The sequence below is a fragment of the Nyctibius grandis genome, chromosome 8 (genome assembly GCF_013368605.1).
Source record: "Nyctibius grandis isolate bNycGra1 chromosome 8, bNycGra1.pri, whole genome shotgun sequence".
Classification (NCBI taxonomy): Eukaryota; Metazoa; Chordata; class Aves; order Nyctibiiformes; family Nyctibiidae; genus Nyctibius; species Nyctibius grandis.
In genome coordinates, this window is record NC_090665.1 from 7,989,283 (window position 1) to 8,008,378 (window position 19,096).

At 45.4% G+C, this 19,096-nt stretch overlaps 1 protein-coding gene across 2 annotated transcripts in view; it reads left to right on the forward strand.

Annotated features, from left to right (window-relative positions):
- The window catches only part of LOC137666559 (calcium-activated potassium channel subunit beta-2), a 154,115-nt gene that overhangs the window by 124,674 nt on the left and 10,345 nt on the right, over positions 1-19,096 (forward strand). Inside the window, exons 2-3 of one of the 2 annotated variants that reach the window (XM_068406649.1) lie at positions 11,528-11,638; positions 18,091-18,261. In XM_068406649.1, the coding sequence (XP_068262750.1) occupies positions 11,528-11,638; positions 18,091-18,261 (282 nt within the window). The remainder of the gene's footprint in view (positions 1-11,527; positions 11,639-18,090; positions 18,262-19,096) is intronic. The other variant, XM_068406650.1, reaches the window with a different exon arrangement.

Sequence of the window (19,096 nt, forward strand, 5' to 3'; positions counted from 1 at the left end):
AAATCTGAGAAGAGTGTAATAATGTGATGCATAGTGTTAACTTGCTGGTTTTGGAAATATCCATTTATCTTGGTTAAATAAAAGCTTAGCTCAAGTACTAAGCCAAGTAATCATGATTAGGGAGAGAAAAAGACATTCACCTCCTTGAAGCTCAATACTCTTCAACAGTAATAGCACTGCAGTGACATTGTTCGAAGCTGGATGCTTGCTGTAATTAATATATATTATTGCCATATGAGGAATGGAAGTGTCTGTGCCTGCTGTTACCGTTGCTTTCATTTCTAGACCAGTTATGAGACCAAAATACACTGGATTTCTGTTTCATGGACGTAGCCCCTTCACTGTTTGGAGTGCTCCTCTAGCCCCAGAGGACTGCAGAGATTTTGTTCCCTTTGTTGGTTCAAAACTGCGTAGAGGGCATATGTACAGTGTTCTCTCTTAGAGAGACTTTGCTTTTGTTCTTTCTCATTGCCTTTTTTCCTGACTCTCAAGAAAAATTGGTTTTATGCTAAAAAGTACATTACAAGAACACATCTATAAAGAGATTCACAAGCTCTCAAGCTATTGGTTTTCTAAGGAGTCTAAATCCGCATCTGTACTGTCCAGTGTATCATGCACTGAACTCATCCACAAAGCAGGTGATTTAGTGCTTACACGGATTTTTGACCTAATGGACTGATGCAGCACCGCACTAAGCCCGGCTCATCAGCCTCGTCTCAGTAGTCTTTTGACTCACTGACTCTGCCAAATTTCCCATCCACTTCACGTCACCAGTTCTGTAGATTTCATTACTACCTTTCTGCAATATGCAGCCGTTCCTACTCTCTCTTGTGTGTGCACATCACTATTACCTTTTATGTTGTGTTCCCTGTCTTTCTAATACTCTGCCTTAATGTAACCCACTTAAGTTCTAACTTTCTCCCAGTCTTGCTCATCAGGCTGGATTTGATCTATGTTCTAGCTACAAATGACTCCATTAGAAACGCTTCCTTCTTCTTACGCTGTAAATCGTTCTCTGAGGCATGCACCTTCCCTGTAGGAATTGGGATTTTGCATTGTTTTTCCAGTCGTGCAGTAGGTTTCTGTCCCTAATATGTGACTTGGAGATCCTTACCAGCGGGCAAAGCAAACAGGGAGCTCCAGAGAGTACATGCATGAGTTCAATGGTCTGCGACAGGTAGCCATAGTGCGCACAACTTAGACTCAAGAGTCACGAGGCGGCTGCCTCCACAGAATTACATTTAAAAAAACAAGGACTCTTAAAATATTCAGTTCTGTGAAAATTACATGAAATTCATGCAGGAAAAAATATTTCTGGTGCTTTTCTACAGCACTTGGCAACAAAATTCTGTTTTGTGAATCTGACACAATGGTTGATCATATTCAACTAAGAGGGGTACAGATGGTGAAGTCTGTGTCCTGAAAGGATGAGGAGCTACCACAGAGTGTTTATGCTGCAAAATTTACCCTTTTGTAATAAGACAAAGATGCTCATGAGATCCAAGCTGAGTGTTTGCTTTTACCACAGAGGTGTTTATTTCACAGCTCCATGCCTCAGTATCAGCAGTGTGGAGTTATTCTATCTATCCTTCCCCATCAAGCCTTTTTCTTAGTTTCAACAGAGACAAGTAATTTCTACCCAGTGTCTGTCATAATCACGTTTCTGAGCTGATGTGGTTTATTCACAACCTGTCTGTAGACATCCCTCTGCATTCCGAGGTCCTCCAGCAGGTCCAAGAGACCGGTTGTAAGGGAAGCACGACTGCCAGACAGCTGGAGACCCAAGCCTCATGCTCCTCTCATTCCTCCAATATGGCAATCTCAGACATTTAGATCTTAACTAACTGTTCCTTGCATATGCCAGTAGATTTAATACAACATCATTCATTGACAGCCAGGGAAACTCAACCAGCACGTAGTTAAATAGCTTGCTTGAATTTCCAGGTCACACTGGCAGGGCTGATGCAGCACTCCTGGTCCTCTTCCCTGGCCACTGTTTTGGATCAGATCTTTTACTAACTTACCTGCACAAACCCAGTGCAAAAGCAGTTGCCTGCAATGGCAAAGTAGCTTCACACCAATACCCAAAGCAGGAAGCCAACCTGCTTACTGGGGGAGCAGTGCGGGCTGGTGGACTTGAGCACTGGTCTGAACCAGGGATGAAGCCAGTAAAGAGCTTGTGCAAATCACCTCCTTGCTCTGCACCTCAGTGTCACACCTGCACTTTTGCAGTATTAACAGACATCTCTGGGTAATTGTCTTTGGTAAGATGTGACATGTGAAACCTCAGCAGTGGTCTAGTATTCATGCTGACTGCCCACTCCCTAGCAGTGCACATGTTCTAATCTGCTAGATCCTCATAAAAATTAACAAGCTGGCGAGATGCAGACTGCTGTATTTTGCCACAGAAAATAAAGTCAAACAGCAGCTAAAACTAGGGAGGAGAAGGGGGAAAGGGGAGCAGAGGACGCAGACCAAAGGCAACATAAGACTTGTATTTATTTTTTAATCCCATCTCTTTTAGTGTCTGTGATGAGCGCTGTAACTAAAGGAATCTAATAGAATTAGAATTTCAATATGTCCTGAGCAGATTGGAGCTGCTTCCATTCACAAGCAGCACGTCCCAGCTGTAATTGCCTGCTTGCTTATCCACACAGCTCTTTACAGCTAATCCAAATGTGGACTCAAAAATAAATAGTGCCAGAGCATTCACTTCCCACTGGGCAGTAGTTTTAGCTCGCGTCTGCCTTTGCTTTGTTCCAGCCAGTGCTCTCCATGGCACAGGGACTGACTCAAAGGAGATAAAAGATGACTGACCTGCTCAAGGAATTAGGTGGGAGAAAAACCACTCCTGCCATATCTGCCCTGGCTGTTTGTGCTTTTCCTCTGGGTGCTGCTCTGCGTCTGTTTATCTTTCTCTGCTCTCACCTCTCTCCCCAGCTACATTGCTTGTGTGATCTGCTTCTTCTTAGTGGCTTCCCTAAGGGCTGCTGGTACCCTCCCTGTCCCTAGCAGTGCATCACTCTTCTCCTCCCTGTGCTCCCACCAGCAAACACACCGTGAGGGTTTTAGCACTGCTTTCCTGAAATGAAACACTCTCTTCAAGGATATTTAAAAGCCATGTACTTCTCAAATCAGGTCTTCTCTGGAGGGGTGTAAAGCTGAGGCACTGCTACACAAAGCTGGAGCTGGAGGGGATGTCCCCATGGACGGGACTTGGCACTTCCTCAAAGCAAGGCTCTGCCTTTGCTCTTTGACACAGGAATCTGTATGCGTCTTGGGTCTCCTCCCTCCTCACTGGGTGGAAGGTGGTTGTCCACCATCTTTTAGGCTATTTTGTCCACTACATCCACCACAGACTTCCTGGGAGTCTTGGGCCAAGTCTCAGCAGCCTCTGTGCCTCTGTTCATCACCTGTAAAAAGACAGTGCCAACACCCTGTTGCTTCACAGTTTGGGGTGTAAATCCCAGGGCCCTGAGATGACAGTGGTGCAAGGAGATGTGAGTTGAGTCAGAAGCCACTTCACTTCAGCAAAGTCAGAGGTGTCCAGCTCCCACTGTGCAACCAGTTATTCTTAAGAATATTTTTTTTAGTATCCAAAAGAGCCTCCTCTAACATCTGGTCAAGTGAGTACGCACAAAATGTCAGCTGGGGAGAAGGTCATTCCTTCTTCATGACCATCAAAGGGACTGACTTCAGCGTGGAGCTAGAGCTGGAAACACCTCCCAGCCCTGGGAGTGGAGGAGCAATGCATCAGTGAGCCTCCACTTTGTCTCCTTTCTCTCTCCCTTTCTCCAATTCCCACTGGATTTATGATGGCATCATCACAAGACACAGAGCATCTTCACTGCCACTGGTGTGTTCTTAGCCAGCCACCCTGTTCCAGGGCCATATAGCTCTTCTGGTGCAGTGCAGCACCTAAGGTGATATATCCCTCTGCAATTACAGAGAAGTGTGCTGAGATTTAAAGGAGAGCGTCAAGTGAGGTATTGCAGCACTTTCACAGGATCCTTCCTCATCAGTGTAATGCTGCCTTGTCTTTGGCAGAGCAGATGTCCCCATTAAACTCTCTTGGCTCATTTGACTAGGGGCATATTGCAAGAGGGTGACCCAGTGCTTACCACTGCTGCACCCCCTCCCAAAGCCCGCCCATTTTACAGGCGGATTGTGCCCTTCTCCGAAGCCAGAGAGCAGCTGAGACGATGAATATAGTGCTTGTCCACTGTGTCACTTGCTACATAAATTCAAATTCAGCACAGAAAGCTAAGAATGTTTGTAGAGTCCTGACAGGCAAAGGGGACAATTATCCTCAGCTGTTCCTCACAAACGTTGATCCCCAGTGACTGCAACATGCCAAGAGAGGCATTGCCTCGTGCTCAGATTGCAAACTCACCCGCACCAAAACACGAGGATGGTAATAAGGGCTGGCTCTTCACTAGATGCTCTGCTACCTGGATGTGGCCTGATAATGTCCTCTGCTGGGTACAGTGATAGGACTAGCACAGCCCTTGTACAGATGAGGAAGCTGAGGCCATAGTCAGACTGCTCCGAGGTAGCCAGAAAGTCACCAAAGAAGAGAACTTGGGACTTTCTTGCTTGTGATGACAGACAGTAGCTCCCTCCTTTGTAGCTGACCTGGGGACACAGGAATGTCTTCAAGAGGTTGCTGTTTTGATCAGCTAAATCAGAACACTTAAGACTAACACAGTGCAGCCAGGGTAAGTGAAGCCAGTCATCATGGGGATAGTAATGTATAGGAAGAGGCATTGGGGGAAAAAAGGGAAAAGAAAAAGTGGAGAAGGAAGTTAAGATTAAAAAGATCAGGAATAAAGATTATAAAGTCTACAGCCATGCCGTGTGGACTACTTAGACTCGTACTAGGCAGGTCTTAGGAAAGGGGAAGCCTAGGGATGACAGGCATCATTAAATGACAAGGCTTGAAAGTTTTTTCAAAACAGAAAGCCAGCACTGGAGGAAAAAACATCATGAGATGGCAACTTGGAAGATTTAGAGGTTACTTTGAAGTGTGAACATATTGCATGTTGTCACATAGCAAAGAGGTATAGATATCTCAGCCTTTCTGAATACCTGTCTTACTCCTGTATATACTGGGGAGAGGAAATTAACAATTGTAAAGTTGATGTGAAGTTAAAAGAAATTTTGCCTTTGAAAACAAAACCAAACGCTGCTATGTTCTGCACACAACTAAGCTGCATCCCCATGTGATATCTTCGGTTGTTACTGGCAGCCCCGTTCTCCTCCTCCTTTGGACATGGAGTGTCTTAGACATGCCTGTACCATGGGAGCCCTGAAAGACTGCTGTGGGTCCAGGGTGTCTCCCTCATTCAGCTCAAAAACTAGATGGAGAGCTCAGCTCTGAGCTCCAAGTTCTGGGGAGATTTAGGAGAAGGGCCAGAAATAGAGATGAATTCATTAATGAAGCATCATTAGCCGTCATCCTTCCTAAACTCTTGTCAATACATTAACACCAGCTGTCCATTGTCCATTTTTACCTTGCCATAATGAGGAACCCCAAGTTCAAGGTCATCTGCCAGTTGGATTAGTCAGTTAGTACAGCCAGAGCTCCTGAGATGCTCCAACAAGAACAGTTATTTATGTCGCTCTGTCCTGCACTGTGCCCATTAGCTTGTGGTACAGCGAAGTCCGGTCACGAGGCAGAAATACATTTGATATTGCTGTTGCTGCTTCGCAATTTAGTGTTGCTGCTGCCAGAGCGTTAAATGTTCCCTAAGTGGTAACTGTCTCCTACTAATGCAGATGCATTGAGTTAGCTTATTGCTGTTCTTCCTGGTCCATGCTTGCTGCTCTTCTGTTATGGCCGCAGACAAGTGGGATTAGGGCAAGCAGATACTGTGCTCAGAGGGAGACCTGCAGAGAAAACGGTTATTTTGACTACACAAGAGACACTGCCCTCTGAATTGTGTCAGAACAGGGGAAATGCCAGCTAGGTGTTCACCTGATTTCTGGTTTGCATCTTCAGTGCTAGTGTGTGAAACCTTCCTTGGGACATGTGTATTGGGGCTTTTGAGTCACACCACGACCACGGCAGGTCTCACTCAGATACCCCAGGCAGCTCATTTTTTAGCACCCAGCTGGGTTTCTCTGCACAGTCTCCCTGGTGTAACTCTGCTTCCATCTACCTCTTCATGTTGCCATGGACCATACCTAGGAGTCAGGAATTTCAGGCACTGGTTTTAGTCCTGGGTCCAGGTCTTGCTTTCTTTTATTACCAGAACTAGAAAACTCCCCTGGATCATCTCCTGAATCAGACAGAAGCATCTTAATTTGGTAGTTACCTCCACCATTCTGCCTGGGAAACTCTTCCACGCACTAAGGCACCTGAATGACAGACTACCTGGCAGTCAGGCTACACTTTATATCAGAAATTCAACAGGCCATTTTATTTATCTCCCATCCCTCATCACACAATACTGCTCCCTGTTTTCTGGCTCAGCAAGGCCATAGGAAAACATACTATCATCAGACATAGGCATGGGTAAGACATATTGGGTCATAAAATCTAATTGCCCATATTCAGTAAATTCACCTCAAAGTGAATCACCATCCTTTTATGGGCTGCCTTTAATGCCTGGTTTCAGCCTCTTCCTTTTCCCGTGGGTGATGGCGGGTGGGAACACCCCAAAAAAAGTCTCTCCAGCCATGAGAGAGACCACATATCTCCCATCACTCAACAGTAGCTGCCATGTCTGTTCAAGAACTGGCACTGACTGCTGTGTTGTGGCATGGAGAGAGGCTAAAAGGTGGTCTAGCAGGAAAACTTCAGGGCTCACAGGGAACTGCCTTGGGGTTCAAATGAGTCCTCTGGCTGGGAAACGTTGGGATGAAGCATCCAGGGCACTTGGCAGCATAGACAGCGCAGGACGTGTGTGTATTCAGAAAAAGCTTAAGAGGTCAGTGATTGTATCTTTAGGTGAATGTCTAGATTTGTTGGCTTTTGATGACTCAGGGTGTCTTTTATGAGGCAAAATTAATGCAAGTGCTTCTCTTTTTACAGTGTCCACATTGCCCAGGAAATGAAATGTCATAAGGGGAGCAAAGCTCATTAGTTTGGTGCCATAAACAGTTCTCCAAGGTCTCAGAAACCCTACGATTAACATAACCATCAACAGAGACAATTACAAATAAACACACATATAAAACCCAGCTTTCCATCTAAAAACATGGTCTGCAATATCCCTCTTTGGCTGTTCACAGATGTGGTGACCTAGAGGTAAGGGACATTTCATATAAATCATGACAAACTGAAGCCTGAGGAAGGAAAGCAGCCAGCCCAGGGTGAAAGTGAGGACAACAGAGCATGTAATATAGCTACCAAGGTAGCAGCTAAGGATTTTTCGATTCATCCTCAGAATTACATCTTTTTTTTGAGCAATTTGAAGCAAATGCTGCCCCAGCATGTTTTCTTCACACTGTAGTCCTCTCAGGTGGTTGCTGTTGGGTGGACTTGTTAACACTCCTTAGGATGGGGCAGAGTAGTTCAAATCTTATAAGATCTCAAGTCTTCCTTTGCGATGGCTGAAAAAGTGGAAACCTTGTCAGGTTTTCTAGTGAGGCCCATGAAATTCACCAGAAGATAATGTTCAAGAGAAGGATGAGAATGGGGGAAGATGGGAGGAGTGGGTCAGCCCTGGCGAGACCCAGTATGTCAGAATCCTCAGCCAGTGCAGAGCAGTGAAGTGCCCTGGGTATGGGTGCACATGTATTTATAGGAGATTGTACACTTTTTACTCTGCGTTTCTCCCTCTAACATTGTGCATTTATTCAGCATAGACCCAAACACCAAGAACAAGGTGTGTTTTGTAAAAACCAAAGTATGGCCTCCTTGCCTGTCTCTGTGGCAACCACGCCAAGAGACAACTGTGTTGATGCTACACGGGGTAAGTAATGAAGGAGACAGCAATGCTGAGGCAAAGTCAAGCAGAAAACCCAGGGTTGAACCCAGTATCCTGACTCTAAGAGTACACAGCAAAAGTCACATCAAGTACAGAAGTTTGCTGGTAACCTGCCCTACAGGAATATCCCCCACAGACTCCTGATAGTCAAAAAGCAGCTCAAAGCACTGCTTCTAAACTGTTTTTTTAACAGGTATTGTCATGACTTCAGGTGCTCCATCTGTTCAAGCAATAACACAATTCACTTTTACTCAAAATGCCAAGCTGATATCCTGCAGTAATGAGTTTCACAGGCTGATTACATGTTGCACGATAAAAATATGTTGCCAGCAGCTGACTCAGAGAGGCAATGGGAAAAAAAAAAGTAGTGCTACGTCTTTTCTCAGAAAAGAGAAATGGGACAGGGAAGGAACAGGGTTCACAGTCCTGCCTTGGGATTGACTCAAGGGAGAAGAAATGCATGGAAGTTTGCTAGCTGACCTGGTGGAGCAGGGCATGGTCATGTAGGTTGTAACCATTCTAAGTTACAAGTCCTCAAAAGGCCTTCAAAGGAGGGTCTCGGGGAGTTTGTGTTGTTACCATTCTGCAAAAGGCTCTTACTCTACAGCTAACCCCCACCTAAAGGAAACACGGACTTTAGTTGCTTACATCTGACCTCTGCTGTGATGTCATCAGTGTAACAATTTTACACAAAATTAGGCGTGTAATAGTGTGTTAAATAGTGATGGTTAGCTTGGATTGCCCAACTAATGAAGCAGGCAGCATTAATGCTATCATATATGGACTGCTCCAGGGTACTGGGACTATAAGGGAGTCTGAAATCACTCTGACTTTGAGAGGAAGAACGACACTCTTTTTCCTCCCCTGGCATCCCCTCAGCGGGACAGACCCCTCTCTCCCAGCTCTCATACTGGTGGTGCTCCTGCAATTTGCTCTGGAGCTTGTGAACCTGCCTCCCTGCCCAGGCAGTCCTGCCCAGGTGTCCCTGTTGACTCAAACAGGCAGCAGAAACTGCTGATCATCTCTAATGTGTGCCCAAGGTTTGCTTAATTAAGAGCAGACTCTCTAATAGCATTCACCAATGTCTCCTGACAGCTCTGGGACCACTCAGGCTGTGCCAGCACAGCCAGCCAGGCTTTCCTGCTGTGCAACTCACCTGTGGCATCCTAAAGGGTGTAGTGGTAAATATATATGTATAAAATTTATTTTCCAGCATTAAGGGGCTCATCCTGGGGCAGGTCTCAGTCCAATACACAATGTGGCCTCCAGGCCTTTGGATAGTTGCTCTGAGCCCTCCCGCATTGCTCGATGCAGAAACACCAGCTCATTCTGTGCAGGCTTGGCACTTGCTGTTGTGTGTCTGGGGCCGTGTAGGTGCAATCTTACACACCAGAGCGAGGATTAGACCCAAGGATGAGTGACCCAAATTTCCGGCTATGACCACTATAAAAGCACTTCTTAGTTGGTGGCTATATTGATTAGATCCTGGTAGATGCTACTTCACCTTCTAAACTATAGTTATTTCAGGAAGGAAGTGCCACTTCTTATTGTTTATTCCCTGATGTGGTTGTAAGGAAAGAAAAGACTTTTTTGGCTCTCAGAGCTGCAGTGATGACCACAGAGTGAGATCTAGAGAGGGCTAGGGGAGATTCCCCTCCTTATACCTCCCTTCTTTTGGGCCACCTTCTTGTCCAATGTGCTGTGCCTGAATGCAGCACAAAAGCTTTGTCAGACATTACTGTATGTTATTTCAAGCGAGGTCCCTGCCTGCAAGTCCCAGTCCTGAGCCAGTGCCTCTGAGCACCACAGCAACGGGGAGCAGCAGGAGCCCAGCAGGGAGGAGGTGACGGGGTCACCAGTCTGGCCAGTTTGCCCATGAGTTTGGCCTGGGTCTGTGCCATGGGCCCCGTGGTGCAGCTCTGGGCTGACTCCAGACGGAGAGCCCGGTCCCTTGGCACCCATAGACCTGTCTGCATATGGATGGATTTTGGCTCCCATCCATGTCAGTCTTCCCCTGAAGCCACCTCTACAGTATTTAAGTATTCTTTCAGGTTCACCACTATGCAAATATTGAAATTAGCCCTTTGCATGATTATGTAGATAGTGACATTACAGACTTTTTCAGGCGAGGAGCACTGAGGAATTCATGTGCCTTCTCTGCTGACAGCATCAACAGCCAGGTTTATTTTTCAGGGAGCTAAAGAATGGCCCGCAGCATGTGAAAAACTTTGGCATTAAAATATTTAGTATCTGGAATAGTTCTTTTTTTTTTCTTAAGCCTTTCTCTGAATGCAGCAAAAGCACAAAGTGCTGTGCCATGAAATGATGTGAAATACAGCCCTCACCAAGAAGGGCCCAGTTCTCAGAGACTGACATTTTAACTGACCCTCACTAAAACCAGGAGCAGATTAGGAGGAGCTACGAGGGCAGCTGTAGCCCCACTAGCAGATCCAATACAGCCTATGCTTCCAGCCTGGTAATGAAGTTGCCATCCGGAAAGATGGTTGTTCACATTCACAGAATCACAGAATGGTTGGGGTTCGAAGGGGCCTCCGGAGATCATCTAGTCCAACCCCCTGCCAAAGCAGGTTCACCAAGAGCATGTTGCACAGAGTCGTGTCCAGGCGGGTTTTGAATATCTTCAGAGAAGGAGACTCCACACCCGCCCTGGGTAGCCTGTTCCAGTGGTCTGTCACCCTCAAAGTAAAGAAGCTTTTCCTCATGTTGAGATGGAACTTCCCATGTTTCAGTTTGTGCCCATTGCCCCTTAATTCAGTTGATCTAGGGTAACCAATATCTGCTACAAATAACATAGAAACAGTGAATATGCCTTGAATCAGGGCAAGAGAGCAGCAACACTTCTTGAGATGCTTTCAACTCTGTATTTCTGATTCTATGAGATCTAATTGAAGTACAGGGGTCAAATTGAGTCCTTAAAATTAAACCCCTCAGACTTTTCCCCTTGTCTGAAGACCCTGAGAGCCTGAGAGAAGGCAGCAGGTCTCACACCCTGCTGTGAAACAAAGAAGTCCCTGAGCAGGAATCTAACTGGTCTGGCCAAATGGCTTTGGGACAGTAATTTCTCTGTGGGAAAAGACATATTTATCACATCAGTTACATTTCCACAAAATGCTGCATTTACATCTCATACTTGTGCCTCATTCAGATACATTCCTTGAGAGCCTCATTGCACTGAGAGCTGCCATACAACCAATAAGCTGTAATGAACGCGTGTGTGCTTAAACAATAGCCACTTTCCACACTCAAAATACTGCCACAAGAGCATTGGATGCAGCTATTACCTTTTCTTAAACTACTGATGATTTCTTGTCCATGGTGCAAATCATTTGCAGTGTGGAGCATAGCTAAGCATGATCAGCCAGGACTACATTTTACCGGTGGGGCTCGTGAGATTTATCCTTCATTCCCACACACTGATCTGTCATCCCCATTATTTTACATCTCACCTTGAGTTAACAAATGGTCCATCTTCAGAGCACACTGGGCATGGCCACAGGGGATTTGGCACGCTGGATATAATGTGGTCTGCCCCATTGGCTTGGCAGTGACAAAAATTATCCCTCTTCCCTCAGGTCCTTCCATCGTCCCACTGCAGCGAGCAAAGCCAACACTGGGCAACCCTCTAAAATGTTTATTTGGACCAGTGGCCGGAGCTCTACATCTTACAGACATGATGAGAAAAGGTAAACGGCATCTATGCTGATTGTCTCTTATGGGTTTTGAAACTTTAGGAGTGTGGCCTGTAGCTTCTCTTCAGTGGTGGCACTGGAGAAGCAGGAGGGATGCAAAGGTGTCCCCCCTTTGCCTCTCACCCCCACCAGCTACTGCTCCACCAACAGGACCAGCAGATGAGTGCCAGGTTTAACATGCCAAGCCAAAACAGAGTGGAGGGACAATGCTAGAGCTGTGGCCAAAGTCTTCCTTGTCCCCAGGTCATCAGCAGCACACCGTGACCACCTCTGAGGTCAGCACAAAGACATTGCACATTTAAAAGCACACTAATTCCCCAGCCACAGGTTTGCAGCCCCAGTTCCAACCCCTGTGAAGCCTTTATGGCTTTTGCAGGTGTCCTGCTTCCAGCCATTGACCCACACCACTCCCATAAAATACTCCAGACAACACACACACAGTGCCTCCTCTCCCCCAGCCAAATCATTGCCCTATATAACTTTTACACGTCTGGATGGTGCATCCAGCTATCAGAGATGTTTCCTGTTTATATGCTGATTACGGGTAGCCCACCAGCCCATTTTAGTGGTGTTGCTGAAGGGAATAGGCTGAAGGAGATAGAGGAATAAATGAGTTACTGGATCTCCCAGGGGAGCAGGGAATTACACAGAAGAGAAGGAAAGGGAAGGAGACGTTTTAAGTCCACAGACAAAAGCAGCACTCAGCTGGGAATGAAAGAAGTTAAATAACACTGATGAAAGAACAATTGTCAGTAATGCTCAGACTCATCCTTCCAAAATCTCTCTCCTTTGTCTTGAGATTTGCCGGACAGCTTGTCTTGTCACAACCAGACACATTTCCCTTTCTTTTCTTTTCTTTCCCCCTTCCTTCCTTTGCCTCCCCTCCTTCAGTTCCCCTTGCTGTCACTACTAAACGTAATCACAAAAAATCAGACTCTGGTGGAACAAAAACAGAGGTCGATGTATCTATGGTGCCAATTAGCAAAACACACTCTTCAGTTATTCTAATGAGACATTACTGCTGGCATCTGCTTGGGAAAACGCGCTCATGAGTTCAGGCAGCAGAGCTGCCCTCAGGACACTGAGTCTCTTTGGAGAATTGGTCTATTTGCTGAACTTTTCTGCAAAGGCTGCATAGGTGTGCAGCTCTTTGGCTAATCCGATCCCAAACAGATATTTTGAAGCCACAAAGGCCAGCTTGGCAGCAGGTTTCCATGAACTTTCGATTGGAGCTGGTTATCTAGCTGCCTCATGTACTTCTGTAAGTCTCCTCTTTAATTGAATTTTCCCCAGGCTAATGTTCTTCTGTCTTAAAACACCATCATGGACAGAATGGTCCAAGGTTAGACACTTCTAGGAGATATCTGCCCAAACATTGGGCTGGCTGGAAGCCACATGCCCCTGATTAGCATGGCCTTCAGCTCACACCATGCCTTTCAGTGGGACTTATTAACTGGGACTGAGCACTGTGCTAAACAGGGCTCACTGGTGTGTGGTCATCTTAAATCCTGGGCAGAGCTTGCCCCTGTCTGCCTGCAGAACTAAGGAGGTAGGGAGCAGTATCTCAGTACTTACACACCAGCTGTGGTAATTTCAGATGCCTTTTTTCAAGCCTTTGGGTGGGTTTATTTCCCAGGTGGTCTTGTAGAGCTGTACAGAAGGAATGGTTCATGTCCTGAGTGATGAATAAAATGCAGGCGGGAAAGGGAGGAAAAGAAAATGGAAACAGAAGAGTGCCAACCACAGCCTCAGGACTGCAGAAGAGAGGTGTGAACACAGAGCAAGTGTTGCTGGTGGGAGAAATTCATCCGCCAGCGTCTGGCAGTGATTTTAACACGTGTAAGGTCACCAGCAGCATCACTATAACAAACAGGCGATGTGTTTTTGAGCAATGACTTTGCCTAAATGACCCTTTCCAAGGAATTTTTGTTCTTTAAACTTCAGACAGGAAGATTGTCAGCCGGAACAGCAAACTTTTCACCTAACACATGCCACGACTGCTGACTTTTGAGGGGTCACACCATAATAATACCCTGTGCAGCAATGGGTCACTTGCTGTGGATGAATTGCCTCCTCCTGGGTGGAAGGTGTCTCTCAGGCATCTGCTTTTGCAGGATCAAGCCCAAAATTTATGTATTTCATTGCTGTTTTAGACATCTGCTGTTCCCCAACTGCCACTTTTTAGGCTTCAGAAAACTAGTCAAGCCCTCATTCTTTCTCAGCTGTCAATTATATTTCCACAACATTGTAAGCTTGGAAGACCAAAGCACTGATTTGGTTTGGTTCAGTTCAGTCCCGTTTGGTGGGGGAGTGGGAAGGACTTGAGTGAACGAAATCTGTTCGTATTGATAGGAATCCTTCTACAACCATCACCAAGACTTTTGTGAGAGCTCCAGAGAGATTTCATGTTGTCATAACTCTAATAACAAAAATTGATGCCCTAAATATACCCTGTAGATAAAAAGTAAAGAAATTGTCTTCTGAGCAGAAAAATCCCTGAGCATTGGGAATTCTGCAGGTAAGATACAGTAGGGTTTTTGACCCCTGCATTCAAGGATTTCTGATATCAGTAAACACCTCAACATCAGGTAATTTAAGTGACATCTGCATAACAACTGTGATATCAGAGAACTAAATGAGAATTCAAAGTCACTCTGAATAATTCAGGCAGGCAGGCATCCCCATCTGACAAGCCCCGTGACCGTGCAGTGCTGGAGAAGGCAGTGTCTCCCTGAGTGCTACACCATGGCCCATTTGCAAGGGAAGGAATCTGAGAGTAGGTAATTTGTGTATATTAAAAAAAAAAACAAAGTAATTGCAGGTGCCTGGTTATTCTAGATTTCCAGGGAGGAAACTAGACCCCCTTTACAGAGCTCTTAGATCTACCCATTTTGGAGCAAAAGAAGAACTGCTGTACTGGGTCAAAAGAAGCATTACTTTAGCTTCTTCTGCTTTACAGAAAAAGCAGAAGCCTTGCCCAGTGCCCAGTTGCAAGCCCTTGGCATACCGGACCGTTCCTATAACATACCAATAAATTCATCATATCCCTGGAGCTGCAGAGCAGTCCTATACCAGCAGAGCACAGAGCACACACGATGCATGTGGCATGCCTCATCCTTCGTATAATCAAGTGCTAAAAGGCCATGTCCCTCATGATGGTAAAAGTAGGTCTTGGCTGCAGCAAATATGAGTAACTCTACAGAAGACGTAGAATTTCTTATTAAGGCCAGTAGGCTTAAACCAGAACTGTAATTCTCCTTGACTGACTTGTGTTAAGGCTGAGTAACATAACCTGGGCTGCCTAATTTCACCACACAGGTCCTCCCTAAGCCTTCCTCTGGAGGTGACGTAACGAGCTGCTGACCACATTGCAGAGGGATCCCTGCACTGCTGCTGTGCAGAGATATGGAGCAGGAGATGTCTGCTCTGTCCCCAGCAGGCATGGTCATGACCGAGATTTCTTCTCTGGCAGCTGAGCCCAGGTAGAGCAGCCAGCACGTATCCTCTGAGCAATTTGGCAAAAGGAACACAGAGATTTAGCAGGGGAGAACTTCAGTTTGGGAACAATCAGGAGAGCAAAGACCTTTTGTCCTTGGAGTCTTGCTTTCTATTAAGTGTCTTTGTACAGGGCAGAGAGATCCCACATTCTGACAGCTGGGACTTCTTTAAAAACAGCCCCCCTCGGTGTGATATTCGGTGAGTTATCACAGGTAATCATAAGTATTAGATGGAGTCACCCAGACGAGTAGTGTCTGGCATGCAGCGATCTGTACTTAAACACACCGCAGCAGTCAGCTAATTGTGGCTGTGCAGCCCTGGGATCCAAAACCAGCTGGTTAAGCACAGCGCTCTTCCAGCTCACCGAGCAGAAAGAGGTCCCTCAGCTGTGCCAGAAGTTCACACGTACACGAAAACCCCCCCACCGAGCAGCACGCGCACGTGTGCAGGCCACCGCTGCCGCTCCAGCTAAGGAGATGCCAAGGCTGCCCTGTTAGCGGCAAAATATTCTGCACAACATACCTTGTTCCCCCAAAACCAAGGCTCTTGGGGGAAAAATGTGAAGTCAGGTAACAGTGGATGGTCCCAGCATCATACAGAGCAAACTGGCACCTCCCAGGCGCAGGCACGAGCGGGGAGGAGGAGGAGGAGGGAGGGTTACTCAGCGTGTCCCCCGGGCTGCATCAGGACCGGTGTGTCACATGCTGGCACGTGCCACACCACCGCACACCTCCGCAAGTGTTACCACACTGACTCCTGGCAGGGATTCAGGGGAAAAAAGCCCTCAGTAAGGTGCGCCAGGCTCCCACTTTCCTGTTGTTCAGGGCTTTGCATAACAAATATTTGCAAAAGAGCAACCAAACCACTGCTCCGAGCGTGACCCCTGAGGCAGAGCTGTATTTAGCTTTATTTACCATGGCAGGCGAGCATGGGAGATCCGCCTGGCAGGCAGTCACCGCACACCATCCCCTTTGCCAGTCACCTGCCAAATAGATCATTGCTACAACATACCCTGCAGTCCATCCTTTTTTACCTCTCAGTGCACATTTCTTGGCTCAAGGCCACATGGGAAGTATTTGTAACCATTCTCAATTAGCTATTTGTTTTTAAATTGTCCATTTGTATCCCTTTTATGTCCTAGCTGCTCTGATGACATTAGTGAGCGATTGCCCTGTCTCTGTTTTATGTCTACACGCTGACATAAGTTATGCTGTGTGATCGGTTAATGTGCTGGAACTGCGTGACAATCTCTGCCTTCTTGCCTGCTTCCATTTGGGAGCAATGCAAATCCTAATAGCAGCTCTCAGAGTTAAATACGGTTTGATAAATAATAATAGAAAAGTAATATTAGGTTATTACTCTACATTACTTCTTTGAAGGCAATTGCATCTGTCAGTTCACAATATATTTTTTCTCCCCAACATCAGAGAAAAATTTGACAGGCTGAATTACTGTTACATTTCCAACTAGGAAAACATTGACAAGCTTTAAAGAATAGTTTTGAAGAGAAACCATGGACATCTAAAGATGTGAATTACAGTTGGATGAAGAAACCTCAAGGGGTCTTAGGTATGCGAGACTATTGATGGCAGTACCATCTAAGCAAAATTTTTGCTATAAAACCCCACACCATATGTTCTTTTCCTGGCTATGACTCATCATCTAAATACAAATTCAATTCTAGTTTCAGGGAGTTTATGATTAAACCTGTTTTCTTGTTTCTGCAGTTTATGTATGATTTCATATCTATCTTAACTCTATTTCTTTGCCTTTATTGGTGAATGTAAGTTACATGGTTGGTCTGACACACAGTGCTTTTTTCCAAGGTTGAGTGAAACTTGGTGGTTTCAGCTTAAATGAGTGGTGGGTTTGCTAGAGCCCAAAGTGACGTTGATGTTGCTCACCTGCCATTTTGCAGACGGTAGAAGAGGAACTTCTCCCACGTGTACTGCTATGTCCATGTTATGGTGGTGCCAGGGCTCAGAGGCGTGCGGTTCACATGCTTCGGGTGCTGCCTGGATGATTCAAAAGAACTGTAACAGAAAACACAGGAGATTTTGACCAGCCTCAGGTCTGTAAGTACATTTTAAACCCACAAAGTTTGAGTGTGTTTGAAATGTACTCAAATATTTCCTTCTTCACCGTTGTGTCCTCATGACCCATTGAATCATCAAAGGCTCAGAGATGAAAGAAGGACTTATGGTTAGAAAATGCAAAGGACTCTCTGCTGAAGGGGGAATGGTTTGTTGTATCTTCTTTTTTTTTAATCCCAGAACAAATAGCTTTAGTGGATAATTTTCTGCGAGGGTTTTCACTGTAATCAGTAACTGGGCTTCCAGAAAGCTATTTTATAAATAAAGTAAATAAGCTCCCAATCAAAAAACCCACAGAAATCAATCACAAAATCCCCATAGTGTTTCATGAGCTTTGAGTCACACTCAGGGCGCAAAATTACCCAAACCACTAGCCTGTAGGGAATCAAAAAAGAATGTGGTCCTTTCAGATAATTTTAGTGATGACTTTCTTCAGGCTATTTTCTACATATGGTAACATAAGACCTGTTACCATATTCAACTGAAGAAAAGACACCTCGTATACCTAAACATAATCTAGTGGCCTAAGTTGGCATTGACAGGTCAAATTCACCTATGGTATAATTCAACTGAGCCAATGAAGCTGTACCAAAGAAGGATTTACTGAGCTGGCACAAGTGTCTAATCTTTATATTTGCTATAAGAGGTTTTTACCTTTTCAGAAATGGCTGTAATTAGTTTTGGAGATGAATAAGTTTCCACCAGGTCAGAGTGAATCCGATGAAAAAGGACACCTGAGGACCCTTAAGCCTTTCTCTCTCACGAGATGGGTATGGAGGTGGAACTATCCACCCTGTAGAGGATTCAGTCATTAAATATGAACTTCACATACGAATGTATTATTTTCAACCTTAGAAATATTTACCAAAAAATCAGGGATCATGATCTACTGGACAAAAGGAAAACAGTCACAGCCCTAAAAGCCGGAGAAGACCGGGCCATACTCCTCGGGCTGGCCATGATGGTGTGCTCTATCATGATGTACTTTCTCCTGGGAATCACCCTGCTGCGGTCTTACATGCAAAGGTAATTTCGTGATGGTTACCCCTGATCTCACACTCTCTGCTCCAGCTGACATCTCATGGCTTATTCTTTTGACTCTTTTTATTAAAGTTTTACAATTTTTCCTTTGGTCAACATAGACCTGATTCTCCACTTCCTTACCCCAGTATAAATTAGGCATAACTACACTGAAAATTAGTTGAATAATACCAGCACAAGCGAGGGAAGAATTAGATCCCTGTTTGACAAAATCTTGATCCATAGGCTTTAGACTTGCCACAGTCTTAACATCAGTGTAATATCCATATCAGCTGGTCAGCAGTCTGCTGAACCCTGTAAGCCTCTCAGGGGCTGCTGCTGCAAAGCCCAGTCAAACTGAGGAGAAAACAGCACAAATATTTAGCTGCCTCGAGAAACAACGCACTCTCACATGACGAGTGGAGAATTAATTTGGAAAAGAAATCAAGCCACTTTGTAGCATGTGGTTTTCCACGTAGGTTATTACTTTCATTTTAACAAGTGAAATCCCCCTGAAATATAGTAATTTGCTGAAAGTGAAAGACCATCTTTCATCATTACTGCACTGCACTTAATTCTTCTGAGGCCTTCTCTGGCTTCCTTCTCTGCCACGGAGCAGGAAGTTTGGCCTGTGATTCATTAGCAGCATTTGAAATCAGTTTTCAAGCACCAGCCCTATTTAAAATCCAGCCCAGACTGTAATAAGACTGTCAACAATGTTTTTTCTGCCCTGATCAGTGGAGTTAGGAGAATGCAAATGTGTAATTGGGGATCAAAACATTAGTCTGTCATGCCCGAAACCACCCCGAGGCAGTGGCCAATACCTGGCACATTTTGGGTT